This window comes from Moschus berezovskii, chromosome 12 (genome assembly GCF_049115385.1).
Source record: "Moschus berezovskii isolate FMDL1 chromosome 12, NW_MosBer_1.0, whole genome shotgun sequence".
Classification (NCBI taxonomy): Eukaryota; Metazoa; Chordata; class Mammalia; order Artiodactyla; family Moschidae; genus Moschus; species Moschus berezovskii.
Window position 1 is genome coordinate 23804931 of NC_142471.1, and position 27220 is coordinate 23832150.

General features: G+C 38.8%; 2 protein-coding genes across 4 annotated transcripts in view; one reads left to right on the plus strand and one right to left on the minus strand.

The window, feature by feature from the left end:
* CTNNA3 (catenin alpha 3) overlaps window positions 1-27220 on the minus strand; it is a 1978275-nt gene that overhangs the window by 1006806 nt on the left and 944249 nt on the right. The gene's annotated exons all lie outside the window — the stretch shown is intronic.
* The window catches only part of LRRTM3 (leucine rich repeat transmembrane neuronal 3), a 123093-nt gene continuing 99842 nt past the window's right edge, over window positions 3970-27220 (plus strand). Inside the window, exons 1-3 of the mRNA XM_088842465.1 lie at window positions 3970-4066; window positions 4173-4402; window positions 23239-23315. Of these exons, the coding sequence (XP_088698591.1) occupies window positions 3970-4066; window positions 4173-4402; window positions 23239-23315 (404 nt within the window). The remainder of the gene's footprint in view (window positions 4067-4172; window positions 4403-23238; window positions 23316-27220) is intronic.

Below are 27220 nucleotides of genomic sequence, written 5' to 3' on the forward strand. Positions count from 1 at the left end.
GCATTTCCACTCCTATTTATGTATACAAGAAAATTAAAACCATGTCCACACAAAAAAACTGCACATAAATACTCATAACAGTATTCATAATAGCAGAAGAGTAGAAACAAGTCAAATGTCATCAACTGATGAATGGATAAACAAAATGTAGTAGACCCACAGAATGAAATAGGATTCAGGCATAAAAAGGAACGACACATTCATTCATGCTCCATAAAGGCCAAACCTTGAAAACAACAATGCTAAATGACAGAAGCCAACAACAAAGGCCATATTTATAGAACTGTCTAGAACAGACATCTCCGTCCAGACAGAAAGTAGATTAGTAGACGCTATGGGCTGAAGGAAGAAGGTATATAAGTGACTGCTAATGACTATGGAATTTCTTTTTGAGGTGATGAAAATACTCTAAAATTAGTGATGACAGTTGCACAACTTTGTGAAATAAAAACTATTAAAGTATACATTTTAATAGGGCAAAATGTTATGGTTTGTGAATTATATTTTAAGTAAAAATAAATTATAAGCATGCACACATACGCTTAGATGTACAAATAGAACATGGACATTATTAGATGCTGATGTGTGTTTGTGTATACATACTCAGTCGTGTCCAACTCTTTGTGACCCCAATGGCCCTGACTCAGGGATTGAACCCACATCTCTAATGTTTCCTGCACTAGCAGGCAGATTCATTACCACTGAACCACATGGGAAACCCTATTATGTGCTTAATACTTGTCAAGTGGCTAAAATGACTACAGGGGCAAACACGCTTATCAAAATTGAACAGAAAAAAACAGTCCACGTGAATTATAGATTGGTGAGCAATTTCTACTGCCTGTGGTATGCTTTTCTATTTCATGATATTTATTACTTTCATAATTAGAAAAAAATGCAGTAAGTATGGTTTGAAATCCTGATCTCTGGTTATGACCCAGATAATGTTAATTTACATACAAAAATATCTTCTACAAAGAGCAATTCTTAGAAATAAAAGTCCAAATATTAGGTCCAAATTCCTTTTGGCATATACAAAAGTAATATGTCTTTCTTACAAAATGTTCATTTACACTTTGTCTCAGTTCCACCACAATTAACTTGCTAGTTACGTAAGTTAACTAGAGTTTTTACCATGCCCTTCTCCCAAGGATCTTCCTGACCCAGGGATCAAACCTTTATCTCATGTTTCCTGAATTGGCAGGCAGGTTCTTTACCACGAGCACCACCTGGGGAGCCCTACAAAGTGTTTTTGAACATCTACAGCATACATGATTATTTAGAAAATTAGAGAAACAACTGAAGCTAATTTAAATCTGTGTACATGTGTGCTCACACACAAACACAGAGCTGGGTCTATCTGTACAGATAGTTTCCCGGACTTAGAAGCAGCAAATCTGTAGATTTTGTTATGACATACTTGAAAAAAAAATTGTGATTAGATGCCCTCAGCATTTTAAATCAAAGGAAAATATAAACATGACAAGCTAACCATTTTGAAATGGTTGTTGTTGTTTTGCAGTTTCTAAGTCACGTCTGACTCTTTGTGATCCTCTGAACTACAGCACACCAGGCTTCCCTGACCTTCATTATCTCCCAGAATTTGCTTAAGCTCATGTGCATTGAGTTAGTGATGCCATCCAATTATCTCATTCTCTGTCATCCCTTTCTTCTCTTGCCCTCAATCTTTTCCAGCATCAGGGCCTTTTCCAACGAGTTGGCTCTTCATATCAGGTGGCCAAAGTATTGGAGCTTCACCTTCAGGATCAGTCCTTCCAATCAATATTCAAGGTTGACTTCCTTTAGGATTGACTGGTTTGATCTCCTTATTATCCAAGAGATTCTCAAGAGTATTCTCCAGTACCACAATTTGAAAGCATAAATTCTTCAGCTCTAAGTCTTCTGTATGGTTCAACTTTCACTACGGTATGTCAAATTATTTCCAAATGTATAGTACTCTGTCGTTGGCATATTCCAACTACAAATATCTGAGTGAGCACAAGTGTTTGGACAACAAAGACCAATACAAAACAAAGCCCTGGAATTTAATAGGAATTAGTTTGGGAAAAGTCGTAAGGCAAAGAAATAAGTTGAGGGAGCCAAACATGCAAGAGTGCACTATAATTGAAAATTCAAAGATATATCAATTTGTAATAATAGAAGAGCAATGGTATCCTTAATCATAAAGTTTTATGTACTGCATACTAAAGGGCACCATCCATTTTCAGTAGGGTTGCTGTGAATTGTAAGAGAAAATGAATCCTAAGTGTTCACAGTTATTTTTAGAGACAGAAAACACACCAGGCTTGTCACCCTTTGAAACCATTCCTTGTGAGCTTAAGCAGAGTTAATTGCTTCCTCTATTTGGTGAACACGCAATCTAGTTCATGCATTTAATACTATTGTAGTCAATGCAATGTATTTACTGATTCTGAAATAGTTTCCACACCATCTCCTCTAGTCCAGATAAGCTCCTCAGGACAGACACAAGAACATTTTAGCTCTAGATCCATAGCATTTTAAATAAGTTTTGGCTGAAAGAAGAAATGAGAGGACTATTGTCTCTGTAACTCAATAACCTCAGATATGCAGATAATATCACTCTAATGGCAGAAAGCAAAGAGGAACTAAAAGCCTCTTGATGAAGGTGAAAGAAGAGAGTGAAAAATCTGGCTTAAAGCTCAACATTCAGGAAACTAAAATCATGGCATATGGTCCCATCACTTTATGGCAAATAGTTAGGGAAAAAGTGGAAGCAGTGACAGATTTTATTTTCTTAGGCTCCCAAGTCACTGTGGATGGTGACTGCATCCATGAAATTAAAAGATGCATGTTCCTTTGAAGAAAAGCTATGACAAACCTAGGCTGTGCATTAAAAGCAGAGACGTCTTTACCAACAAAGATCTGTATAGTAAAAGCTATGCTTTTTCCAGTCATCATGTACAGATGTGAGAGTGGGACCATATAAAAGGCTGAGCAATGAAAAATTGATGCTTTTGAATTATGGTGCTGTAGAAGACTTTCAAAAGTCCCTTGGACAAGAAGATCAAACCAGTCACTCCTAAAAGAAGTCAACCCTGAACGTTCATTGGAAGGACTGATGCTAAAGTTGAAGTTCCAATACTTTGGCCACCTGACATGGAGAGCCAACTTATTGGAAAAGACCTTGATGCTGGGGCAGAAGGAGAAGGGGGTGACAGGATGAGATGGTTGGATGGCATTACTGACTCAATGGACATGAGTTTGAGCAAACTCTGGGAGGTGGTGAAAGATAAGGAAGCCTGGAGTGCTGTAGTCCAATGGGTTGCAAGGGGTCTGACATGACTTAGTGACTGAACAAGAACAACTCACATTTGTCCTGCGTATTTTACGAAGTGCAATGTTTACATTTTTCACACTCTGGAGTATAAACAAATTATAGCCACCATGCATAGGTCCAACACAAATGGTGAGTCTAGAGATCATAAAATTCAGTATACAAATGGTCATTTCCTTTTCTTACACCCATGGCAGACATTTTTAGTCAATCATGGCATTCTTTCTATAGTTAGAATGGGTCTTTGGAATCCTCATCACAGAGCCCTTGGGAGCCACCACTGATGAGCTGGAGCAGGCACAAGAGTTCTAACCATATGCTTTTCCTATTATTCTGAACACTTTCATAGGAATCTTACTTTTCAAGATTTACAATTAATGAAATGTAATCCTTCAGGTGAACATTATCACCTTGTACATATCAAGGGTTCTCTAAAACATGCCATTATACCCTTAATATTCCCTAGAATTCTTCCCGTGCAATGCCATGTTAAATGAGGCTTCAGTGACTCACTGTAACCTGCAATTAAATGTTTTCAATATTAGACTATTAACATTCACCATTTTTATAATGCACAGGTCCCATTAAAAAAAGTTACTATTTTCACTCTTTATGAAGTTAAAGGGGAAGAGAGGAAATTCAAGTGCTTGTGAATGGCGACTCTTGAACTACCCCTCTGCCAGCAAGGCCTACCAGGAAAGGAGCTGCTTCCTTGGCTGTGCGAGCAGGCCCTGCTGACTGACTTAGCAAGTAAGAAACCTTTGCATTCCTGTAGGTGTGGGATTATCCCCTTCCTGCCGCTCTGAAGCATCTGATCCTCAGGCCAGCACAAAGAAAGTTGTGTTCTTTAATTGAGGCATTAACAGACAAAACGAGAAAGGCTGGGTGGCAGGGCATACTGAGAAGACAACTAAAATTACCACTCCCTGCAAAGCCTGGCTTTGTGGGTCCTGGCAGGCGGTCTGCAACAGCTCTGCGAGCGGCATAGTCCCAGACCAGGCTCTCGGAGCCTCCAACAAACACAGAATTACACTCGGGGTCAGAGAAATCTGTTCATCAACAACTTTTCCACACCCGTTGCTGGTGGTAAGAACTGAACAGTGACTGAGAGAATGCCAGTGGTGAAAGATAGCTCCATTTGGTTTAAAAAAAAAAAAGAACTTGATAGTCTTAAAAACTCTACTTCCTGATAAACTCCATAGGACCACTAAGGCACAGTCCTGTATGCAAAAGCCTTTTAGGATATGTTCATTGGAATAGATGTTTTAGGTAAATTCTTTTTAAAAAACATATTTTAAAACATTTCTTCTTTAAACATGTAGAACCATCCATTCTTTTTATACAAAAAGAGTTGTGGCAGAGGAGAGTGAAGGCAGGAGCTGTGGAACACTGGCCACCAGAATTTCTGAGCAGGATATGAAGCAGGGGGTGAAGTCCAAACACTGTGTGCTATTAACAAAACCATGGCTAATGCATGCAGTTTTTAAAATTACTTTATCACTCTAGACACTGGGAGTAACCATAATAAGAGCAGCTAAAGTTTATTTGAACTGTTTTTGGTGCCAGACACTGTTCTGGGCACTTTACATGCTCTATTCTCAATTGAGTCTAAATCAAATTTAGAAAGGAGACATTATTCTCTAAACCCTAAGGCTTAGAGAATATAAGTGACACTCATAATGCCGGACTATTAATAATCAGAGGGGCCAGACTGAAACCCAAAAAGTTTCCATTTAGGCCATACCCTCATCCAGGAATAAAAAGTTGAAAAGTCAGTATAGTATCTTTGAGGGTCTCAAAAGTCACAATGAATTCAAATTTATTTAGTGTACAGGTAGGAAGAAAATGTGACTGTTCTTTCTTTAGGCCTGGAAGAAAAAACCCTGTGGATATGCCAAGCACTTGATTTTTCAGGGAGTAGGCCAAAGAACATTTCTGAGTTGGTCAGGAATGTTAAACAGTAATACAAGGTTCTTCCTCAGAATCTCCTAACTCAAATTTGGGTGTTTCAATTCCTGGGAAGATTTGAGAGTATATAAGAAAACGGCATACTAGTCACATCTGAACACTGTTATCTCAGTCACACCAACCTGTGATATGGCAGGTAGCAGTTTGCACAAAGTTCAAGCTAAATCATAAGATGATAGGTGTCACATATCAGAGCCCAGCTAAGCATTTAGCCTCTGTTACTAAACCGTTAGGGGAAGCATGCTGATTGAAACTGCCCACCCTGGCCAGGCACCATAGTAACCGTATGCATGAGTTGTTTTACGACAGGAAGTCCTGGTAAGGAACAGGGAACTAAGTCTTCAGCAACCAGAAGCGTTTGGGAAAGGTCAAAAGGAGACACCACCTGTCCAACCACCTCCCAGAATCCTTCTCTCTGGCATCCATATTGGCTGAACAAGGCATGCACCATCAGGAAGGACTCTGAGTCAGAATGATTGGCTAAGGACAACCCAGAAACTAATCCCATCACCATAAAACCCAAGACTGCAAGCCACATGGCAGAGCTGTTCTCCTGGGTTCCCTTACCCTACTACTCTCCACCCGGGTGCCTTTTCCCAATAAAATCTCTTGCTTTGTCAGCACATGTGTCTCCTCAGACAATTCATTTCCGAATGTTAGACAAGAGCTCAGTTTCGGGCCCAGGAAGGGGTCTCCCTTCCTGCAACAGAATCACAGAAGTGACTGAATTATGACTATCAAAAGGCATCAAAGTCTTGCAAGGATTTCTTGGAATCTGTCATTCAAATCCTTACTGATTGATTAGAAATTCCTCTTTCCAGGAAACCCTGGTAGACTGAAATAAATGTGACAGCTAAGCTGACTAGATAAGGCAAAACATACTTGGAAAATGATTTGAGGATACTACAGGGTTTACTGTTCAAAAAAGATTAAAGGCAGTAAAATCCAAACATGAAGTTAAACTTCTGATTTGTGCATGAAAGCTCCATTTGCTATTTGAAAAGCAGATAGTAAAAGGGAAACATCAGACAAACCCAAACTGAAGGGAATTATGCAAAATATCTAACCAGTTATCTTCAAAAATATCAAGGTCATCAAAAAGAAAGAAAATCTGAGTAATTATCACAGTCTAAGGACATTAAGTGGATGGATGGCATCACCGAATTGATGGACATGAGTTTGAGCAAGCTCCGGGAATTGGTGATGGACAGGGAAGCCTGGTGTGCTGCAGTCCATGGGGTCACAAAGAGTCAGACACAACTGAGCAACTGAACTGACTGACTGACTAAAGCACCTTAAGAAGACATGGTAACCAAACGTAACATGGTTTCTTAAATGGATCATGGGACAAAAAAAAAAAAAGCACACTATATAAACTAAGAAAATGCAGTTAATTCTGGCGTTTGGTTGATGGTAAAGTACTAGTGTCAGTTTCGGAGAAGGCAATGGCAAGCCACTCCAGTACCCTTGCCTAGAAAATCCCATGGATGGAGGAGCCTGGTAGGCTGCAGTCCATGGGGTGGCTAAGGGTCGGACACGACTGAGCGACTTCACTTTCACTTTTCACTTTCACACATTGGAGAAGGAAATGGCAACCCACTCCAGTGTTCTTGCCTGGAGAATCCCAGGGAGTGGGGAGCCTGGTGGGCTTCTGTCTATGGGGTCACACAGAGTCGGACACGACTGAAGTGACTTAGCAGCAGCAGCAGCAGTGTCAGTTTCTGAGCCTTGACAGATACAACAATAATAGGATATCAACAACAGAGAAAAATAGATAAAAGGTATATGGCAGTCTGTAATATTCTTACAATTTTTCTATAAATCTAAAATTTTCTAAAATAAAGATTATTTAAAAACAAATCCATACAAAGACACACAGTAGACAGTGCCCTTCCAAAGGGCCATATATTAAAAGCACATCCATTAGCACTTAAACAGTGCCCAACGTATAGTTAGCATTCAATAAAAATATTTTAAATAAATGGTAAATGAATAAAGTGGATCCTTTTCTCTAGTTTAAAAAATAAAAGCCTTTGATTTTTTTCATTATCTTAAATCTTCACTCAGCTTCATTTTCAAGAGCCTCTACAGAGTAGCTAAACTCTATTTTCTACAGATCATCAGCATACTACTTCTGCTTGAGTCGAAAAATGTCTTCTCACTCTCAGGATGGCTCAGCCTTCATTCCTACCTTGGTTTTATAGTCCTCTTGCCCCAAAGCTAATGCCCTCCCAACTGATTCCATCTATTCCAGAGTAAATTCAAGTTCAACTGACTCTAAGAATTGTTTCTAAACATGACTTCTTTTCCTGAAATATTCCTTCTCTGAATTCCTAGTGCCTACTTTGTAAGTTCAACATGTATATATAACATTTCTATATAAAACTGCTTTAGAATGATCAGTCTCAGACTGTTGGCATTTAGCTTCCTTTTTGATCCAAAGTCACTTAGGAGGGATTTTTAGAGACAGGAAGGTGGTGGATAGGAGGGATTTAAAAAGGACACAAGGAAAATATGTTCAACATGTTCCTTATTCATGGTTTCATGAATGTAGACATTTATCTTACCAAACTGTATACCTTATATATGTACAATTTATTATAGAGTGATAAAGCTGTTTAAAATATGTGGTTCAATGTTTTGGTTTCTAATTTATTTACAGTTTTATACAAATATTGCAAGACAATGTGACTTTATATTCTGAGTTTTAAGCCAAAAATAAACCTCAATAAATTCTAACTTTTGAAAAATATTACATGACACTTGAAAAAGGGTGTGTGTGTTCTCTAATATTAAGTAATTTGAGACATCTCATTCATTTGTTAAGGACAGAGAAAGTTAAAGTTTCTTACTACTATGGTATCCTGGTCGACTTAAAATTGATTGAACTTTTAAAAAATCAGCACATCAGATCATTGCTTGGCTTTATAGCATAATGCCAATTAGTGCCTTGGAGTCACATCTTCACATGGCTCTTCATTTTTTAGAGCATCCTCAAGAAACTTTAACCTTTCAGCCACTTTCCAGTTACCCCATCTTACCCATAATGCTCTTTTATCTGGACACAAGGACATGACTCATGTGACTGAGCTATACCAAATCCCTGATGATTTGTCAAGAACTGGCCATGTGCTGACTATAGTTTTCTCACTGACCAGTACCTGTGGCATCAACTTTGGCTCAGGACAATCAGCTTGTAACAGGTTCCAACCTCAGAATGAAGGTGCAGCTATAGTCTGTTTGGGGCTCTGTCTCTTTGAGCAGCTTCCGGTCCATGTCCATTCCCCACTCAATAGGACCCTGTCCTTCCTACTGCTGATTTGTGTGTCTTTGCTAATTTTTTCCTTTATTTTCCCAACCTGTCATGCTGCCTACAGTGCTGCTTCATTAAACAGTAAATCAGCTCCACCTTCTTGACCTGCTTCACCAAATTCTACCACATTCAATTTACTATGGTTATTAATTTTCTTTTTTTATGCTGTATACAATCTCATCCACCCAGACGATTAAAAATGATACTAACAAGTTTTGCATTTCCATTACCAAACAAAAATTCCACTCTATCTTGGCCTCTTTGTTATATACTTTACATAGAGCAATGTATCTATGCAACATGGAAAGAGCTTCAAAACTGGAGGCTGAAGGCTCTAAATCCTGGTTCTGTCACTGACTAGCTCTACTATCTGGAATAACATTCAACCTTACCTAGCTCCAGTTTCCTCACATTTCAAATGGCAATGTGAGAATTAAGTGAAATAATGAAGGTAAAACATCTTACAAACTGTAAAATGCTACACAAACGCAAGATATTGCAAATAGACAATGTGTATCTATTCTTGAGGCAGGTATATTTCTTTGAGCTCTGTAAAAAATTAAGTAAAATATTCCATTTCTGGCACTAAAAGCTATCAACCCTTTTTAAAAGTCTCACAGTAGTTTGGTAGATATAAAACTAGAGACAAAAATTGCCTTCCTGAATCCTAGAGCTTTATGTAGGAGATGAAGCAGAGAAGATATAAACCACAGGCTTACTTCAATATGGAGAAGTGGATAAAATTGAGGTACTAATCAAAATATTTGAAGACTGTCATCCTTCTAAGAATAATGCTATGCTTAAGAGCCATGTGTTCAACATCTGCAAACCAAAAGCAAATGAAAAATTCTATTAGCTTGTACCAGAAATGTGAATACTCAGCTGAAACTAAGACTATTGTGGGGGGTATAATTCAAAGTAATATCAGGATGGAAATGATGAGTGAGGAGAAAAGGTAAAAATTATTACATAAACACAATTTATTTTGGAAAAGCATATGAGCACATGCAAGGCAGCAAAATCTAAACTTTCTCTTGGTAACTGAATAGCAGAGTCAGCACAGGGTTTCAGAAGAAAATCGGAAACCAAACGGAACCAGAGAAGTTTCAGCTGGGAAATTTTTCCTGATTTCTCAAGGCCAGTGTCAGGCACTTTATGTTTTATCTGCCAATTGTCCCTCACACCTACTTGAATTGAAATTACTACCATAATGTGCTACAACCATCTGTTAAGTTGCCCTTTTTGAAAAGCAGAAACCATGTTATTTTCTCCTTTGTGACTCTAGTACTAAGCATGGCACCTGCCACATGATGATCAATAACTATTATGAAATGATAAAGGAACTACCCTTTGTCCAGTAACATATCTGCTGATAACTTCCACTTCTTCTCAGGACAGCAAACAAAATACATTCATTTTAAAATGGTTAAGTTTTAGTGAATGACTTATTGAAATCATTATTTTACTGAAACCCAACTGTTTTGTACAGTCTTATCCTAGACAGAATTTTAGGGGCCTAATATTCAGAGTCATAATCTGGGCAAGATCATTCCAAGGTTGATTTCTGATCCCAGTGAAAACAAAATCACAGTGTTAGCTGCCTTGCTTATAGGAGAGAACAGCCATAGAAGGCTTGGCAGGTTACACACTGCACAGCTCTATGGAAGTGCTCTTCACCTAGATTAAATGCTTAAGTGTCAGGTAACACAATATGTACAACCCATTTGATAGTGCCAATGTCAGGTGGCTTGATGAAATTAGCCTATTATGCAGGCAAAATATGTATCCTTATTCCCTCAGCAATTTCACAAGTGAATGCCTTTGCTTGAATAATAAAGGGTTAATGTTCTTAGACCACTTCATGGATAATTTAGTGACTATAAAAAATAACTCACATCTTCTGAATTTTTAACACAGAATGCCAATTCTTTGAGCTATTAAAACAGATCATAGCAAAAGTGATTGAGGGACCAATTGAATCAGAGAAACACAAGAATAAAGAAGGTTAAACTCATTCTTTCATTTAGGATATCCCAGAACCTCTAATATGTTAATCTATAAAAGGCATTACATTAGGCAGTGTTTCTCAAATTTATTTTACCCCAGACGCTTTTTCAAGAAACATTTTGCAGGACTAATGTGATCTCATAAATCATGCTCAAAAATACTGCCCCAGAGTATAGCATCCTCTCAATTTGTTTTAAACCTCCACCCATTGACCAAAACTATAAGATGGAGACCAGGTCATAAATTATTTTTACTATTCGCTTTCAGTTCAGTTCAGTCGCTCAGTCGTGTCCGACTCTCCGCGACCCCATGAATCACAGCACGCCAGGCCTCCCTGTCCATCACCAACTCCCGGAGTTCACTCAAACTCATGTCCACAGAGTCGGTGATGCCATCCAGCCATCTCATTCTCTGTCATCCCCTTCTCCTCCCGCCCCCAACCTTTCCCAGCATCAGAGTCTTTTCCAGTGAGTCAACTCGTCACATGAGGTGGCCAAAGTATTGGAGTTTCAGCTTTAGCATCAGTCCTTCCAATGAACACCCAAGATCGATCTCCCTTAGAATGGACTGGCTGGATCTCCTTGCGGTACAAGGGACTCTCAAGAGTCTTCTCCAACACCACAGTTCAAAAGCATCAATTCTTCGGCGATCAGCTTTCTTCACAGTCCAACTCTCACATCCATACATGACCACGGGAAAAACCATAGCCTTGACTAGACGGACCTTTGCTGGCAAAGTAATGTCTCTGCTTTTTAATATATTATCAAGGTTGGTCATAACTTTCCTTCCAAGGAGTAAGCGTATTCGCTTTATTAAGGGATAATTAACATACAGTATTATATTAATTTCAGGTGTACAACATAATGATTTAATATTTGTGTATGCAAAATGGTCACCACAATAAGTCTAGTTATCATCTGTTCAGTTCAGTCGCTCAGTCAGGTCCGACTCTCTGCGACTCCATGAATCATACAAAGTTACAATTTTTTTCTTGGGGTGAGAACTGCTAAGATTTACTCTCTATAATTTTAATAAGCTTCCACAGGGGATTTTTAAGTCACCAAATAAGCAGCAGTCAGTGGACTCACATTTGGGTACAACTCCACATTTCAGCCCAATTTCTCATTACTATACATTTCTAGCCTCAAAATTTAAAATTTTGAGGCTTACCTTTCACAGAGTTCAAAGTCTCCTGTCATGTCTACAAGCAAGTGTGTAAAATAGAAAGACTGTCTTATTTTTAGTTCCAGATTTACTATATTATAGGTTCAGATTTCTGATACTGTTAGCAAGGCCTCTCACTTGTTGAATGCAGAATTTTGAGATGCATCCCCATAGAGATTAAAACAGTATTAAGATGTTCAAAATGCAAATAAACACTTAGAGGCTTTTCCTCCCTAGAATTCTTTGCACAGACATCCACAGAATCATGGAAGATTAGAATTGAAAGGAGTGCCTAGAGGGGTTAAGCTATTTACCCGTAGTCATATAGCTCATTAGAGGCAAAACTGCGGCTTAAATTTAGAACTCTCTTATTCTGGTGCTTCTTATTCTACTCAAATCAACACAGCATCTAGATATTTATTCTGAACACCTAAATTTCTCACAGCTATGAATCTATTTTGGGGGGCAGTCTTTATGTCCTCAAATTAGGAGAAACATAAAGGAGGAAAAGGATTTTAGTTTTTATTTTTTAACAATAACTTTAAAGATAATTATCTGAAAATTAAATAAAGACTCCAAAGCTTTGTTCAGATGAAACAGATATTCCATTATCTACCACTCCCCCTCAAATCCAATTCTGCATCATCACCATCTCTTACCTGAACCATGACAATAATTCTATAATCAAACTTGTGTCTTTCCAAGTCAGCTTGAGTTTCCAGCCTACAGGAAGTTGTCTTTTAAAAATGGAAAACTGATCATGTTATTTTCTTTCTTCAGCCCTCCGGTGACTCCCTATTACTCTAGGATCACAACCCAAAAGACCTTTTAAAATCTCGCCCTCCAATTCTTTTTCTGGCCAATCTCCCCTTGTGCACCAGGCTTCAACCATACTGACTTTTTTAAAATTTAATTATGCTATGCTTTTTGATGTCTCAATATTTTACTAAATACTTTCCCTCTGCTTAGAACATTTCCTACATCCAATTCATCTTCCTTGTTGCACTAACTAAAAATTAGCCTTTGACTCTCAGGTTTAAAATTTATTCTGGGATGTCGTCTTTGGCCTTCATAGACCTGGCTGCTCTACCACTTTGCATTCTAATTGTTTACTTAAATGAATCTTTTCCTAGATTGTAAGCATGATGAAGGCAGACCTTAATAACACACTGGTAATTCAATACTTATGGGTGGAAGAAACAAAAGGGAAAAGGATGGAAAATGACTGGGTGGAACACAGGAAGGCAGAGAAGAGAGGAAAGGGAAGAAAGCAGTGGAATGAAGAGAAGGAAACATAAGTTGCTATCTTTCCTAACACAACACCCTTAATACAATTAATTTTTTATCTGGTATGATTATAAAAGAGATACTCTGAGTAATTTGCATTCACTTAATTAATCAGTTCAAAGTTTCAAAACAACACAAATATACGTAATTGTATGAACTAGAGTACAAACCCAATATCAAATAACATAATGAAAGGAGTGAAAAGATAGCAGGTGCATTAAAACACTAAACATAGCCAGCATACAAACCATTCCTCCTGAAAAACACTACATATCCCAAAACTCAGAGATACAGCAAACTATTAAGTCATTTGCTGCTCAATTAAATCTTACATTAAAGAAATAACACTTCTGTAAGACAGAGGCAACACTCCTTTTTTGGCAGTAAAAATGACTCCATAGTTTTGCTGATAAACTGTTATTTCTACAGAGGGAGGTCTGAGATCATGTATATGTCTATAAGCAGTAGACAGGACCTGAATTTTGAAAGTCTCATGCTAGACATCTAAGACCACATACTGTAAAAGCACATACAGCTCAATTTATCTGTCTTGGAAGGAAAATGAGCCAACTGGATCCTGCTGGGATTTGTACCGGAAAGTCACAGAAAAATCTGAAGATCCAGAAAAGTTTTTAAGGCACACCAGTTAAGCAAAATAAATGCATTATTTTTGAGAAGGCCATTGGTTGAACTAACAAAATTAAAAGTCATAATCACTGAAAAATAAAATAGATACATATATACTCTAATTTTGCCTGCTATTTCTCTGTAATTTAATTTTTTCTACTATATATAGAGATACCAATTCTTCAGTTCAGTTCAGTCGCTCAGTCATGTCTGACTCTTTGCAATCCCGTGAATCACAGCATGCCAGGCCTCCCTGTCCATCACCAACTCCCAGAGTTCACTCAAACTCATGTCCATAGAGTCGGTGATGCCATCCAGCCATCTCATTCTCTGTCGTCCCCTTCTCCTCCTGCCCTCAATCTCTCCCAGCATCAGAATCTTTTCCAGTGAGTCAACTCTTCGCATGAGGTGGCCAAAGTATTGGAGTTTCAGCTTTAGCATCAGTCCTTCCGATGAACACCCAGGACTTAAAATAACTCCAAAAAAGGCTTTATATGACACAACTAAGAATCACAGATTCTTCTATAACTGGAAGCAATCTCAGAAATAATTTAAATTCTCATTTTATAGATTAGAAAAACTAAACCCAAGAGACATGAAATGACTTGAGCAAAGTCACATTATGAAATATTAATGTGAGGACCAGAGGACCAGAACCCTAATCACCTAATTCAGAATTTAGATTTCTGAAGAGCAGATCACTCTGGTGAGCACCGTATTCAGTACTGTTTTGTTTTGTTTTGTTTTGTTTTGTTTTCAGAGCAAATGCATCACATTCTATTTGAGCTTGTAGACATCATCTAAAAACCCCCAGATGGTTTCATATCAACTTCCTCCAAGGCAAATCACCCTCATCCTGAATTTGCGCGATAGATTATTTTTACTCTAAAAGAAGAACTTTATTTATATCCATGTTATATTTTATCTTGGTACTTTCAGATCATTGTTCCTGCCTTTTGAAGTCATTTGAATTCTGGATCTGCATGCATAGTATTAGCTACTACCTCCCCAGTCTGAATCATCTATGAGTCTGAAGAGCATTACCTCCTATGTCTTCATTCAGGTCATAGAAAAGTCACGGAATAGGGAGGGCAGAATGGCAGCTAGCCAACCTGCCAGGAGACTGGATGCCAGAATCAGGACATACAGCTTGTGGTTGTTCAGCAGGCTCTGAACTCACCTAAAGATTCTTTCCCTCAAGCAATGTTTTTCTAACCTGTTTTAAATTCTATAACAAACACAATTGCATTGACTACCTATAAAGCCTTATAGTAGAAGCTTTGGAAAATAAAATCTTGCATTTCTAGTATGTTTTACAGTTAACAAAGTACTTTTTTATACGTTACTTCATCTGCAACTTAGGGAAGGCAAATGAGTCAGCAATGATTACTTTTGTTTAAGTAAACTAAGGAAACTAAGTTTCACACAGATTAACTGACTTATTCACCACCAGAAAGATAATTAGTATTGAGGAAGAGAGTCCCCATAGTCTTAAGCCACCACTTTTAATGCTATTTTGTTTAGAGAGCACAGGTAATTGTCAAATATATGACTGACACAAATATCAGTGCACCATAGTTCAAACTCACAAGTAAATTATATCCAATTTTCTAAATACTGTGAAAGCCCAAAAGGGAGAGAAATCTCTTTTAGAAAACTTCCACATGTCTTCACAAGATGGACTCTGTAGGATTTCATAAACCCTGTTTCAAATATTTACCGTAAATGTACACACATATGCACAAACACACACATAACATCCCCATAGCCTGGTATTTCCTACTCTGAATACCTAGGATTGCCCACCCATTCTGCCCTTTGTCCAGTATGTATGCCTTTATAGTCAAGAAAAAAGGCCCTAGTTTCCCAAAATGCTATTGGGAGACACCCAAAAACCAACAAAAGAGTATCTTGGTTCCCCTTATTCCTGTTATTTAAATGACACACTCAACTTCTTGATAACGCACTAGTTTCCAGGATGAGACTATTCAAAAGCTTATATTCAATCCCCAGTTTTTCCTGTCTCTTAAGGTCTAGCCAATAACCAGATTTATACTCACTTTTGTATACTTGCACCCCACATTCAGGTTAGCTATAAAATATCAGATACCATTCTGAGGTTCAGCTTCCACAGATCTGTGAGACCCCACACACACATACACAAGCCAGATATCATATCCTAAGGGTGTCTTCTATGTCATAACCGTGTTGAGTATTATAAAGACACAGTTACATAACATTTCAGAGTTTATGAAACACTTTCATAGATATCACTGTGATCCCCACATAACTTAAATGAACAGCTCAGATGCCATTATTTCCATTTTATAGATGAAGAAAGTGAGACCCAACAAAATAAATGACCTTCCCAAGGTCATAGAACTTCTTGAGTGGCCAAGCTATAATTTAAAGTCCTCTCATTCAAGGTTGGTGGGAAACCTAGTAATTAAAAAATTTGACTTAAAAAGATGCAGTCAAATAACAATTAGCCATGTCCATTACAAAGAAAAAAGATATAGACATTCCACTTGATCTCGACAATGAGGCATGCAAGGCCTCCGAGAGCCATCAGGACAATCTTTTAAATATTTAACCCCAGATCATAGTTCAAACCAGCCAGTAAACACTTTAAACTGTGCTTTTCGTGCATTGGAAAGAACATCTATTCTATTGAAGAGAGTGAATAAGAGGATGAAACTCAGGTGGATTAAGTTATTCTATTCAAAGGAATAAAATCTATTCAAAGAGCAGGAAAAATACCCTGTTCAACTTAGTGAGTGATCCGGATGGTAGTGAAAGGTATGAATCATAAGGCCACAAACACTGCAATGAGGAAGCAGCTGAGTTTCAACCTGACACAATAGCAAAGTGCCAAGCCTGTAAAACCTTAGCAGAAGAAGGAAGAAAAATGACAAAGTGCATTATAACTCTGAATAATATCTTGACAGAAAATAGAGGGCTCGGCATGCTCTTACACATTAAGAATCAATCCCCGTATGATGCGGGCTGTACCTTCTCAGAGAAGAAATCACAGCCAAGCTAAATGCAGAAGAAGAAAGAACAAAAAGCCAGGTGGCAAAAACTCATCCAGAAACAGATCATTCAAAAGATGTTCTAGAGCAGCGATTCTCCAAGAGTTGTCCCCAGACCAGCAGCTTCAGCGTCCATTGGGAAGTTTTTTAGAAATGCAAACCAACAGGTCCTTCCCAGGCCTACCAATCAAAAATGCGTGGGTTGGGATCCAGCTGTTTTAACAGGCCTTCCAGGTGATGCTAACTTTTATCCAGCGAAGAACACGTTAGTGACCGTACTAACTCGTATCACCTGCTTTGTGGCTGTGCTTTCAGTTGAAGAAAGTGAGCCTCAGATGATGAGCAGTGCTTTTCCATCTGCCATGAGCCCTGGATGTGATGTAGCTTTGACACATCTCAGCTGTGGGTGCCAGAAACATCAGTCCCATTTAGCTTTATCCTCTGAAAGCTTGATAAGCACAATGGGACAGTTATGAAATAATTAATCATCCAATTATGGTCAGTATGCAATTAAAATTAATTTATTCTTCCCCAGTTATTTACTATGTTGAGAAGTGGTTTTCACACTCTGTGTGCTAAGTCACTTCAGTAGTGTCCAACTCTTTGCTACCCTATGGACTGTAGCCCACTAGGCTCCTCCATCCATGGGAATCTCCAGGCAAGAATACTGGAGTGGCTTTCACACTTGCTATACCTCAGATTCATCTAGAAATATGGTTTGTTAAAAGATTCCAGAGTCCCAATTCTAGAGTTTCTAATTTAGTAGGGTAAGGGTGGGGCGAGATAATTTTCATTTCCAGCAAGTTCCCAGGTGATACTGAAAATTACTGGTCCAAGGACAGCATTTTGAGAACACCTACTAGAGAACAACAACAAGAAAAAATAAAAATAAAAAATCAGTGTTGTAGGTTTACTGGCCCTGGCTTGCACTAGCAAATGCTTAACAATTTGCTCTCCAGGAAGGAAATTAAAACAATGAAATCAATTATTGGTAGTATTCACTGATGTCCTAGTATAAATACTCCAGCCACAGCCCATATCAAGCTACCAACATGATGCCACTCAGCTGTGAGTCAGAGAGGTATGCACAGTCCACTTCTAATAGCCAGCTCCAGTACACCACTGTGACCATCTCACATTTCCCTGGACTTTTTGTGTAAAAACTACAATACCATGCTGCTTAAATTCTACAGTTCCCCAGGGAGGGAATTTGCTGGGTCAAACAGATGTCCCATGTTAATTCTGCTTCATTCTTTGGTGACTCACTGCCTCTAGCAGGAGGGTGATACAAGGATTCATTTCTCACAACAAAAATTATAGTAAATTTCCCCAAATGGAGATGCCTCATCCTGAGTATCCAACACTCAGAAATTGATTTGGGATTGGCCTTGACAGAAGCCTGTTCATTAGAAAATGGGAATAGTATAAAAGTAAATGGGAAAATATAAAAACTGTATTGCCAGGCAAGTCGTATAGTGGGATTTCTAAAGTAAAATGGAGGTGATTAAATCTAAGGAAGAATTCAAATATTAAATATGGTCAAACTGCTATGTGGCACATAGCTAATAACCCAGTTCATTTTTAAATACAGAATAAATGCTCTTGGAGTAAAACCCTCAGAAACCTTAAATAACATCAAGTAAGAAAAAGTTAAAGGAAAGGAACCATATTCTGCTTTCCTTTCCTTTTGAACCTCGAGTAAACATACATTCCAAAAAAAATTCTTTGACTCTGAAATCCTGGCAACCCCCCACATCCTCACACAGCCTTTTTTTAAAATGCCATCTGTGCTCCCCTCAACTGACCAATCCTCAAGTTTGGTCAATAATCCTGGTCAGAATCCTGACTCACATAATCAAAATATGACTGTAAAAGTGAAGATACAGGTTTCTTTAATCAAGATGAAGAGAAAACATGAATCAGCCAACCAGGGGCCTTTAAAAGACTCTCTTCAACCAACAGATTCTCCTGACCATGAGTTCCAATCAAAATCATTGCTGAATATGTAACATTCAGTTTTTACTGAAGTTTTAACATTATGAATAGCCATCAAAAACCTTTTGACTGAGGAAAAAGTGACACCCAATTTGAATAACAATTTTCTCCATTTACTAATGAAAATAGTTTTTTTGAACATTTTTATCAAGTACTAACAGACAAAGATGGGGCTTCCCTGGTGGCATAGTGGTAAAGAATCTCTCCGCCAATGTAGGTTCAATCCCTTGGTCAGGAAGATCCCCTGGAGAAGGAAATGGCAACCCATTCCAATATTTTTGCCTGGGAAATTTCATGGGCAGGGGAGCCTGGCAGGCTACAGTCCATAGGGTTGCAAAGAGTCAGACATGACTTAGCGTCTAAACAACAACAGAAAGGGACAAAGCCAGATGGTCCATGTATCACTTGAAAACACAGTCTTCTCAAGCTTTCAGCCACCTGTCACCTAGTTGCCATGAGCGAATAGCAAGCCCTGCCTGGAGAGCTTAACCTACATAGAGTTCACTTGGAGTCGATCAGCACAGCTCTGTAATTCTACACTTGAAAAATCTCTCTTGTTGTTGGACCACAGCCAGAACAAAATTAAAGCATTTCCTATTCAATTTTGCCAACTGCAAGAACTCATTTACTTAAAGCTTGACAACGATAAGTTGATTCAATTGCCATTCAAGAAGAAGCAGATTTGTAAAATGTGTTTTCCTGTCATCAGCTCACACTAAGCTTCCATTCTCTCTGCTTCTTTCTCTTTTTCTCAAAGATTCAGAAAAAACTGTACTCCTGAGAACACAGCTTTTTTGGTGGCCCCTCCCACTGAGGAACAAGAGTCACGGGATGCAGTACATGGACCATTACACGCCATGTACACAGCGCTGTGCTTCTGAGGACAGACACGATGAAGAAGATCTATAAGCTGCTTTACTCTCCGAATCCTCTTGGCCACCACTCTGCTTCCAGATGCCTCCTTCCTTACTCAAAGCTTTTAAATCCACAGGGCCATTCCTTTCCTTAATCCAAAACCAAGCAATGGGACAGGTCTAAGTCTGAAAGTTCCTCTCTATTGTTCTCCTCCCTCCAACGTTCTTTGCATCAACAAGGGCAGTAATATGTTTTTCAACAAACTGAAGAGCAAATTAGACCTGGTTGGTTTAATTTTTACATAGATATCCTAGGATAAAACTCAAAAGTTACGAAGTCTTTTATGATGCATGACCTAAAAATATGACACAGGTCAAGAACCATGGATCAAATAGAAGAGTGAAGCTAAAATCACTTATAGAACACTCAGAGAGGTCTTGTTTTTTGAAGTTCAGAACACACTGAGTTGATATTAGGTGATTCACACATAAGCAATTTTTCTTTAATTATTTTTTGCTTAGAACCTACAGCTTAGTAATAAATGATATCTATTATTAGCACTGTTATAATTATGTGTTCCTTTGTCTTCTAAGATGTAATTCTTTAAGAAAACTACTAATCCTTTGCTGACAAAAAGGTTTCAGTTGCATGACAATACTCAAATAGTGGACTCCTAGAGAGCTATAGAGAAGACTCTTGAGAGTCCCTTATACTGCAAGGAGATCCAACCAGTCCATTCTAAAGGAGATCAATCCTGGATGTTCATTGGAGGGACTGATGCTAAAGCTGAAACTCCAATACTTTGGCCACCTCATGCGACGAGTTGACTCACTGGAAAAGACTCTGATGCTGGGAAAGGTTGGGGGCGGGAGGAGAAGGGGACGACGGAGAATGAGATGGCTGGATGGCATCACCGACTCTGTGGACATGAGTTTGAGTGTACTCCGGGAGTTGGTGATGGACAGGGAGGCCTGGCGTGCTGTGATTCATGGGGTCGCGGAGAGTCGGACACGACTGAGCGACTGAACTGAACTGAACTGAACTGAGAGAGCTATAGAAGGGTTAATTTTGAAGCTGTTTCTAAATTCAGCAGAGGAAAAAGCGCCTTCATCAATTAGACATAATTACCTTAGTTTGGGGGCTTCTCTTGTGGCTCAGCTGGTAAAGAATCCACCTGTAATGTGGGAGACCTGGGTTTGAACCCTGGGTTGGGAAGATCCCCTGGAGAAGGGAAAGGCTACCCAATCCAGTATTCTGGCCTAGAGAATTCCAAGGACTGTATAGTCCATGGGGTCACAAAGAATCAGACGTGACTGAGCGACTTTCATTTCACTTTCTTCACCTTAGGTTTGGGCAGCATGTCTGTTATGCATTTCCCCTCCCACCCACTCTTGGTATGAGATAGAGCTTAAGATTCTCTAGTAGAGGAACTATGAATATATACATGTATATGCAAGGGTGTGCTGGTGTGTGTTTTACATTTCTGTATTATCAATTCTTGGTTCATAGAACCCACTTTGTAAATTTTAGTTAAATAGAATGCACTTATGTAGAAGCACTAAAATATAGCTAATAAACTCTGGACAAAATGCAGGAGGTCTATTTCTGAAACTGAACTATCCCAGGGCAGTGTTTATAAAAAGTTAAGCAGAATGATTTATAAGCCCTTTTGCAGCTGCAAAACCTATCATTTCACTGCCCCTTCTGTTTTATTTGGAGAAGACAAGTATGACCCATGTTACCAATATGTGTCAATACACCCACAGTTAAAAAAAAAAAAAGGATCAAGAGTAAAGGCTTGACGTTTAAAATAGTTGAAAGTCATGAAAGCATAAAATAAAATGGACTGTGATAATGTCATGAGGCCACAGAAGATTTTAAATGAGAGTGTGAACCTGGTTTCCTTTTCAGAGCTGAGCCTCTCAAATCCGATTTTCTTCATTCCATGACATTTGTCAATGACCACTACCGATCACCTGCTTGATGATGTTTGAGCTAGAGGTTTATACTGGTGATTAGAGAGGGAGGGAAGGGGCAGCTGTCAGAAATGTGACTAGAGAAATGAAAGCCTAACCAGAGAAATAAAAGCATAACCTAGAAGGTGAGAAAAAGGTAAAAGTTCCAGTTCTCAGATGACACATGACACAGATATGAGTATTTCAGAGAATTCATAAAAATGTACAGAATTACTAAGCATGAAATCCAATGAAATGCAATTTAATAAATGTCTTATCAGAGCAAAAAGATGTAAAACCTCATAATAAAATTTTTCATCCATTCTGACTACCTAGGCTTAGATCCAAAATAATATTTAATGTCCCATAAAAAAGTATACACAGACAACTGTCTCACGATACTCATATAGCAAGAGTGTGAAACGTGAAAGCGTTTATGCTGACTCTTCTTAGTCTCCTAATTTCCTCAAATGTCTCAAAAAAGAACGCTCGGGAAGCCACCAACTGAAAAACAAAACCAGGAGACATATGGACAGAGAAGGCGAACACATTATAATACATTTAATTTTACGACAGATGTAATTTCCCACGTATAAACACAATACAATGCTCTCCTATCTTAAAATTCTTCACTATAATCCTCAGTGAGGTTCTCCTGCAACTTTGAAGACATTAGTCCTTGCCATGAAAATAGAGTTGCCCCATTTCATAACTGTGACATTTTGATGTTTAAAGTATCCAGTGTGGGGTGGTAGGTGTTTACTTATTAATTAAACAATCCTATAATGAAAAACCCCTCAACTTATTTGATTAGAAAGCCCATACGTTGTTTTAAAAGCTACCCCAAAGAGGCCACATACTGACCACCTGGAAAGCTACTAAAACAGAAGAGTTCCTCGAATAGTGTTCCAGCTACCATCTTCATCATAAAGTGTAAGAAGCCCTCATTGCTCAAGAGGTAAATAATCCCAGACAAGAGTAGACCAACTAAATCAACTCAAATATTTTTCAACTGGTATTCCTGAAACTGAGAAGGACCCTAAGGGGCCCTCCTGGCCACAAAAGCCTTTTGGGGGGCCCCATTTCTTGTTTGTAGGAAATAGTCTTCATTCAGCCTCCTAGACCAAAGGAGCAGGTTCTAAAGAGTAGGTTCAAATAGTTGCTAATCAGATAAGAGAGGGAATCGATGCAGAAATAAACGAAAAACAGACAAGAAATTCACCCCTGGCACAGGGTCCTGGTTCCTCCTCAAGGAGTATACCTAACAATATCTTTGAGTTTCTTTGCAGAACTAAAGCTCGGACCTGGGCTTCCCAGGGGGTTTAATGATAAAGACACTGCCTGCCAATGCAGGGGTGCAGATTTGATCTATAGGTCAGGAAGAACTCTCAGAAAAGGAAATGGCAACCCACTCCAGTATTCTCGCCTGTGAAATCCTATGGACAGAGGAGTTGGAGGGTTACAGTGCATGGGGTTGCAAAAGAGTCGGACAAGACTTAGCGACTAAACAACAACAAAAGCCTCAAGTCAGGGGGAGGATGGTAACTTCAGGCCAAGCACAAGATTCCTGGAGCACTGACCGAGCAACAACACCTGTTCTCCCTGTTTGTTCCTGCAATAAACCCTTCTCAGCTCCAAACTACAAAGTTTTGCTTTGTTTGTCCTCACTGCATCAGGCACGTGGACTTGTATTTGGTAACATTTCCTTCTCTTTTATAGACCAGGGGTCCCCAGTCCCCGGGCCACAAATGGATACCAGGTGATGGCCTGTTAGAAACTGGGCCACACAGCAGGAGGTGAGCGGTGACAGAATGTAAACCATCCCCGCACCCTGCCCGTGGAAAAATTGTCTTCCGAGAAACTGGTCCCTGGCGCCATAAAGGTTAGGGACCATTGTGACTGACTATGTCAGGCCAACTCTGGCTTACCTGAAAGGACTTTGTTCCTCCACTGCCTCTTCCAAGCATCCATCTTTCATACACACACACGCCAGACTGGGTGGAGTCCTTCCACAGTACCGCTTTAAGAGGCTTTGCAAACCTCTGTCATTATCACCTCTATTTCATTTGCTTTCTATTCCCAACACCTGGGAGCACCTCTCTGTAATGACAGAGAACTGACAAAAATCCCAATCAAATTTGACTGAATGAATAAAGTCTTGGTGTAGTATGTCAAAAATATTTTGCAGAATAGAATGAATTTGAAATTAGAATTTATTTGCTTTCAGTGTAGAATTACATAAGGTCACTATATCAAATTAATAGTTAACACCCTCTCTCCCCTTTTGTGTTTTATTTTTTAACTCACATTACTTATTAACTTTTCAATAAGCACAGAATTAGGACTCAGAGACACCCAAAGAAAAGGCTGCCCTGGCCTGTGACTAAACATGGAATCCATATAATAAATCAATTTCTTCCCCATCTATAAAATGAGAGAGTTGGAATAACTAATTCAAGCAGAAAGTTTTCTTCTAGCTCTGTATTTCTACAACCCTGTGCAGTTACCTGGCATATGATATTTGCTTCCCTGGGGGCTCAGACAATAACGAATCTGCCTGCAATGTGGGAGACCCGGGTTCAATCCCTGGTTCAGGAAGATTCCCTGGAGAAGGGAATGGCAACCCACTCCAGTATTCTTGCCTGGAGAATCCCATGGCAGAGAAGCCAGGCAGGCTATTGTCTATGGGGGTCCAATCAGACACGACTGAGAAATGACACTTTTTTCACTTTCAAGAAACTACATTAATTCTAATTGCAGCATTGTGGAAAGGGTCAGAATATCAACTGAGATAAACCTATTGTATTCTCTTTTTTTCTCATTTACTCTCTTAAGAAGAGAGCCTAGCTAAACAAATTACATAATTAAAAAGGTTGAGGGCACCTCTATTCTGCTAAGAATGCAAACTGGTCTTTAAGTGCTTTAGAAGTATCTATTTACTTATAAACAATGTAATTGCAATATGTGCAGTGCTGACACTGTTCAGACTAGTATTTTGATGAGCTAATTAGAGATCATCCTTATCTATTAATTAAAACTCCACCAGACAGTATCTGAGTAGTTATAATAACTGCAGCTATTATATGTCCTTTGTATGTGTGCATGCATACTAGGCCACTCAAGTCATGTCCCACTGTTCGCAATCCAGTGGACAGTAGCCCACCAGGCTCCTCTGTCCATGGGATTCTCCAGGCAAGAATACTGGAGTGGGTTGCCATGCCCTCCTCCAGGGGATCTTTCCCATCCAGGGATTGAACTGGCATCTCTTCTGTCTTCTGCATTGGCAGACAAGTTCTTTACCATTAGCGCTACCAGGGAGAGTCAAGCTAAGGCAAGTATTCACCAATTTAGTTTTCCTTCCAATTCACTCAAATTAAGGGTGTTTAACTATATATTAAATGAAATTATTTTGTAAAAAAAAAAAGCGGGGGGGGGGGGTGGTGCTTCCCTCAGATGGTAAAAATCTGCCTGCCAATGCAGAAGACCCAGGTTGGATCCCTGGGTCTGGAAGACACTTTGGAGAAGGAAATGGCAACCCATTCCAGTATTCTTGCCTGGAGAATTCCATGGACACAGGAACCTGGAATGTTATAGTCCATGGGTTCGCAAAGAATAGGACACAACTGAGCCATTAACACTTTCACTTTCATAGTAAATAAATTACAAGAATTTTGATAGAATGTACATTAGATCCAAATTTCAGGATTACAGTAAGAAGAGCATTAGACAGGCAATCCTTCTTTCCAGAGCAGTAAGAATAGCTCAACAAAATGGGCACTTGTCATGATTTAAGTCTGTCTACACAAAATCACTGCAGATGCTGATTGCAGCCAGGAAATTAAAGGACGCTTACTCCTTGGAAGGAAACTTATGACCAACCTAGATAGTATATTAAAAAGCAGAGACATTACTTTGCCAACAAAGGTCCGTCTAGTCAAGGCTATGGTTTTTCCTATGGTCATGTATGGATGTGAGAGTTGGACTGTAAAGAAAGCTGATCGCCGAAGAATTGATGCTTTTGAACTGTGGTGCTGGAGAAGACTCTTGAGAGTCCCTTGTACCGCAAGGAAATCCAACCAGTCCATTCTAGAGGAGATCAATCCTGGCTGTTCATTGGAAGGACTGATGCTGAAGCTGAAACTGCAATACTTTGGCCACCTCATGCGACGAGTTGACTCACTGGAAAAGACTCTGATGCTGGGAAAGGTTGGGGGGCGGGAGGAGAAGGGGATGACAGAGAATGAGATGGCTGGATGGCATCACCGACTCTGTGGACATGAGTTTGAGTGAACTCCGGGAGTTGGTGATAGACAGGGAGGCCTGGGGTCACAGAGAGTCAGACACGACTGAGCAACTGAACGAACTGAACTGAACACAAATCTACCTACAGTAGTATTTTGCTGAATTGAAGCATCATTTACGTAATGAGTGAATAAAGCATTTCAAATCAATAATCATGTGCTAGGTTTCAAATCAATAAAATCATGTGCTTTTATAACACATGAGAAATAAACAGATGATTAACTTTTGGAATTTTATTATTAAATAGTTCTATTACATAAGCAAATATAAAGTACAATAATTGAATTGCCATATGAGATATATGGAAAAAAGCTCTATGAGCTTCAGAGTTCAAAAGATTATACCTCTCTGTCAGGAAATAGGAAGAGAAGCCAATTTTTATTCCCATGTATCAAGCTGCTTTAAAGAGTTTCCCATGTGCTTTTTTTCTTAATATATGAACATTAACCATTCAAATATATTAGTGTTGGAATGAAGAATAAATGTAAAATACAATCAAGTGGAAAGAATGACAATTAAAAGGATAAACAGTAATAGCTTGCTAACAGTAGAAGGCAGAAATAAGGAATAGGCATAAAGAATCAGGAAGAAACCCTGCTTTGCCCCTTGTCAGAAACAACAAAGTTTGTATACCTGGTTAGTGATATTTCCAACTGCCATTGGTGTGAATTTAGACATAAGTTCTTCTAATTACATCAGATTTCCTCTAAATTAGAGTTTACTGCACACTTTTAATTTCACTGCTTAAAGAAATTAAGGCTCTTTCCTAAGCTTAGTCCCAATCACTATTCTTGTTCTTTTGAGTAGTTTATGTTTTTCCCAAATAATATTAATTAGGCAACTCAATTATAGGGAATGGTTCTGTTCCCAGGTTATTCTTAGTCAATACCTGAGTGAAAGTAGTGTATCCTTTTCTGGCTGCTGTTTAACACTAGTCATTTATTTGGTAGCAGAGTAGCCTATTGATTACTGAAGGCTTGTAAAATTAATGACTGAGAAAGCCACTTAGCCTCGTAGTGTTCAATGAAATCCCCAGAGTTCCTTGAACCTTGTTTGCAAATTATTGTCTTTATGTCACTTGCTTTTACATACATGCAGCAGTTTCTTGTTTAAACCTTGGAAATTTGTTTTATATAAAGGTTTTTCTTCATTTCTGTGATTGGCTAGTCCTTTGTGAAATCTTCAGAAAGATTTATATTGAGGAGTCAGTAAGGAGCCTAAGAGGTATGAAGAAATTGTTTCATGAATCAAACCATGTGTGTCAGTGGGAACATTCAGGCTGTTCCTTTCCATTATATTATAGAGTCAATGATTTACAATGTAATTCCCCCTTTTCTCTGGTAGCAGAACAGAGACTAAATTAATATTCTCTCACAAAGAGTTGTTTGCAACATTTGTT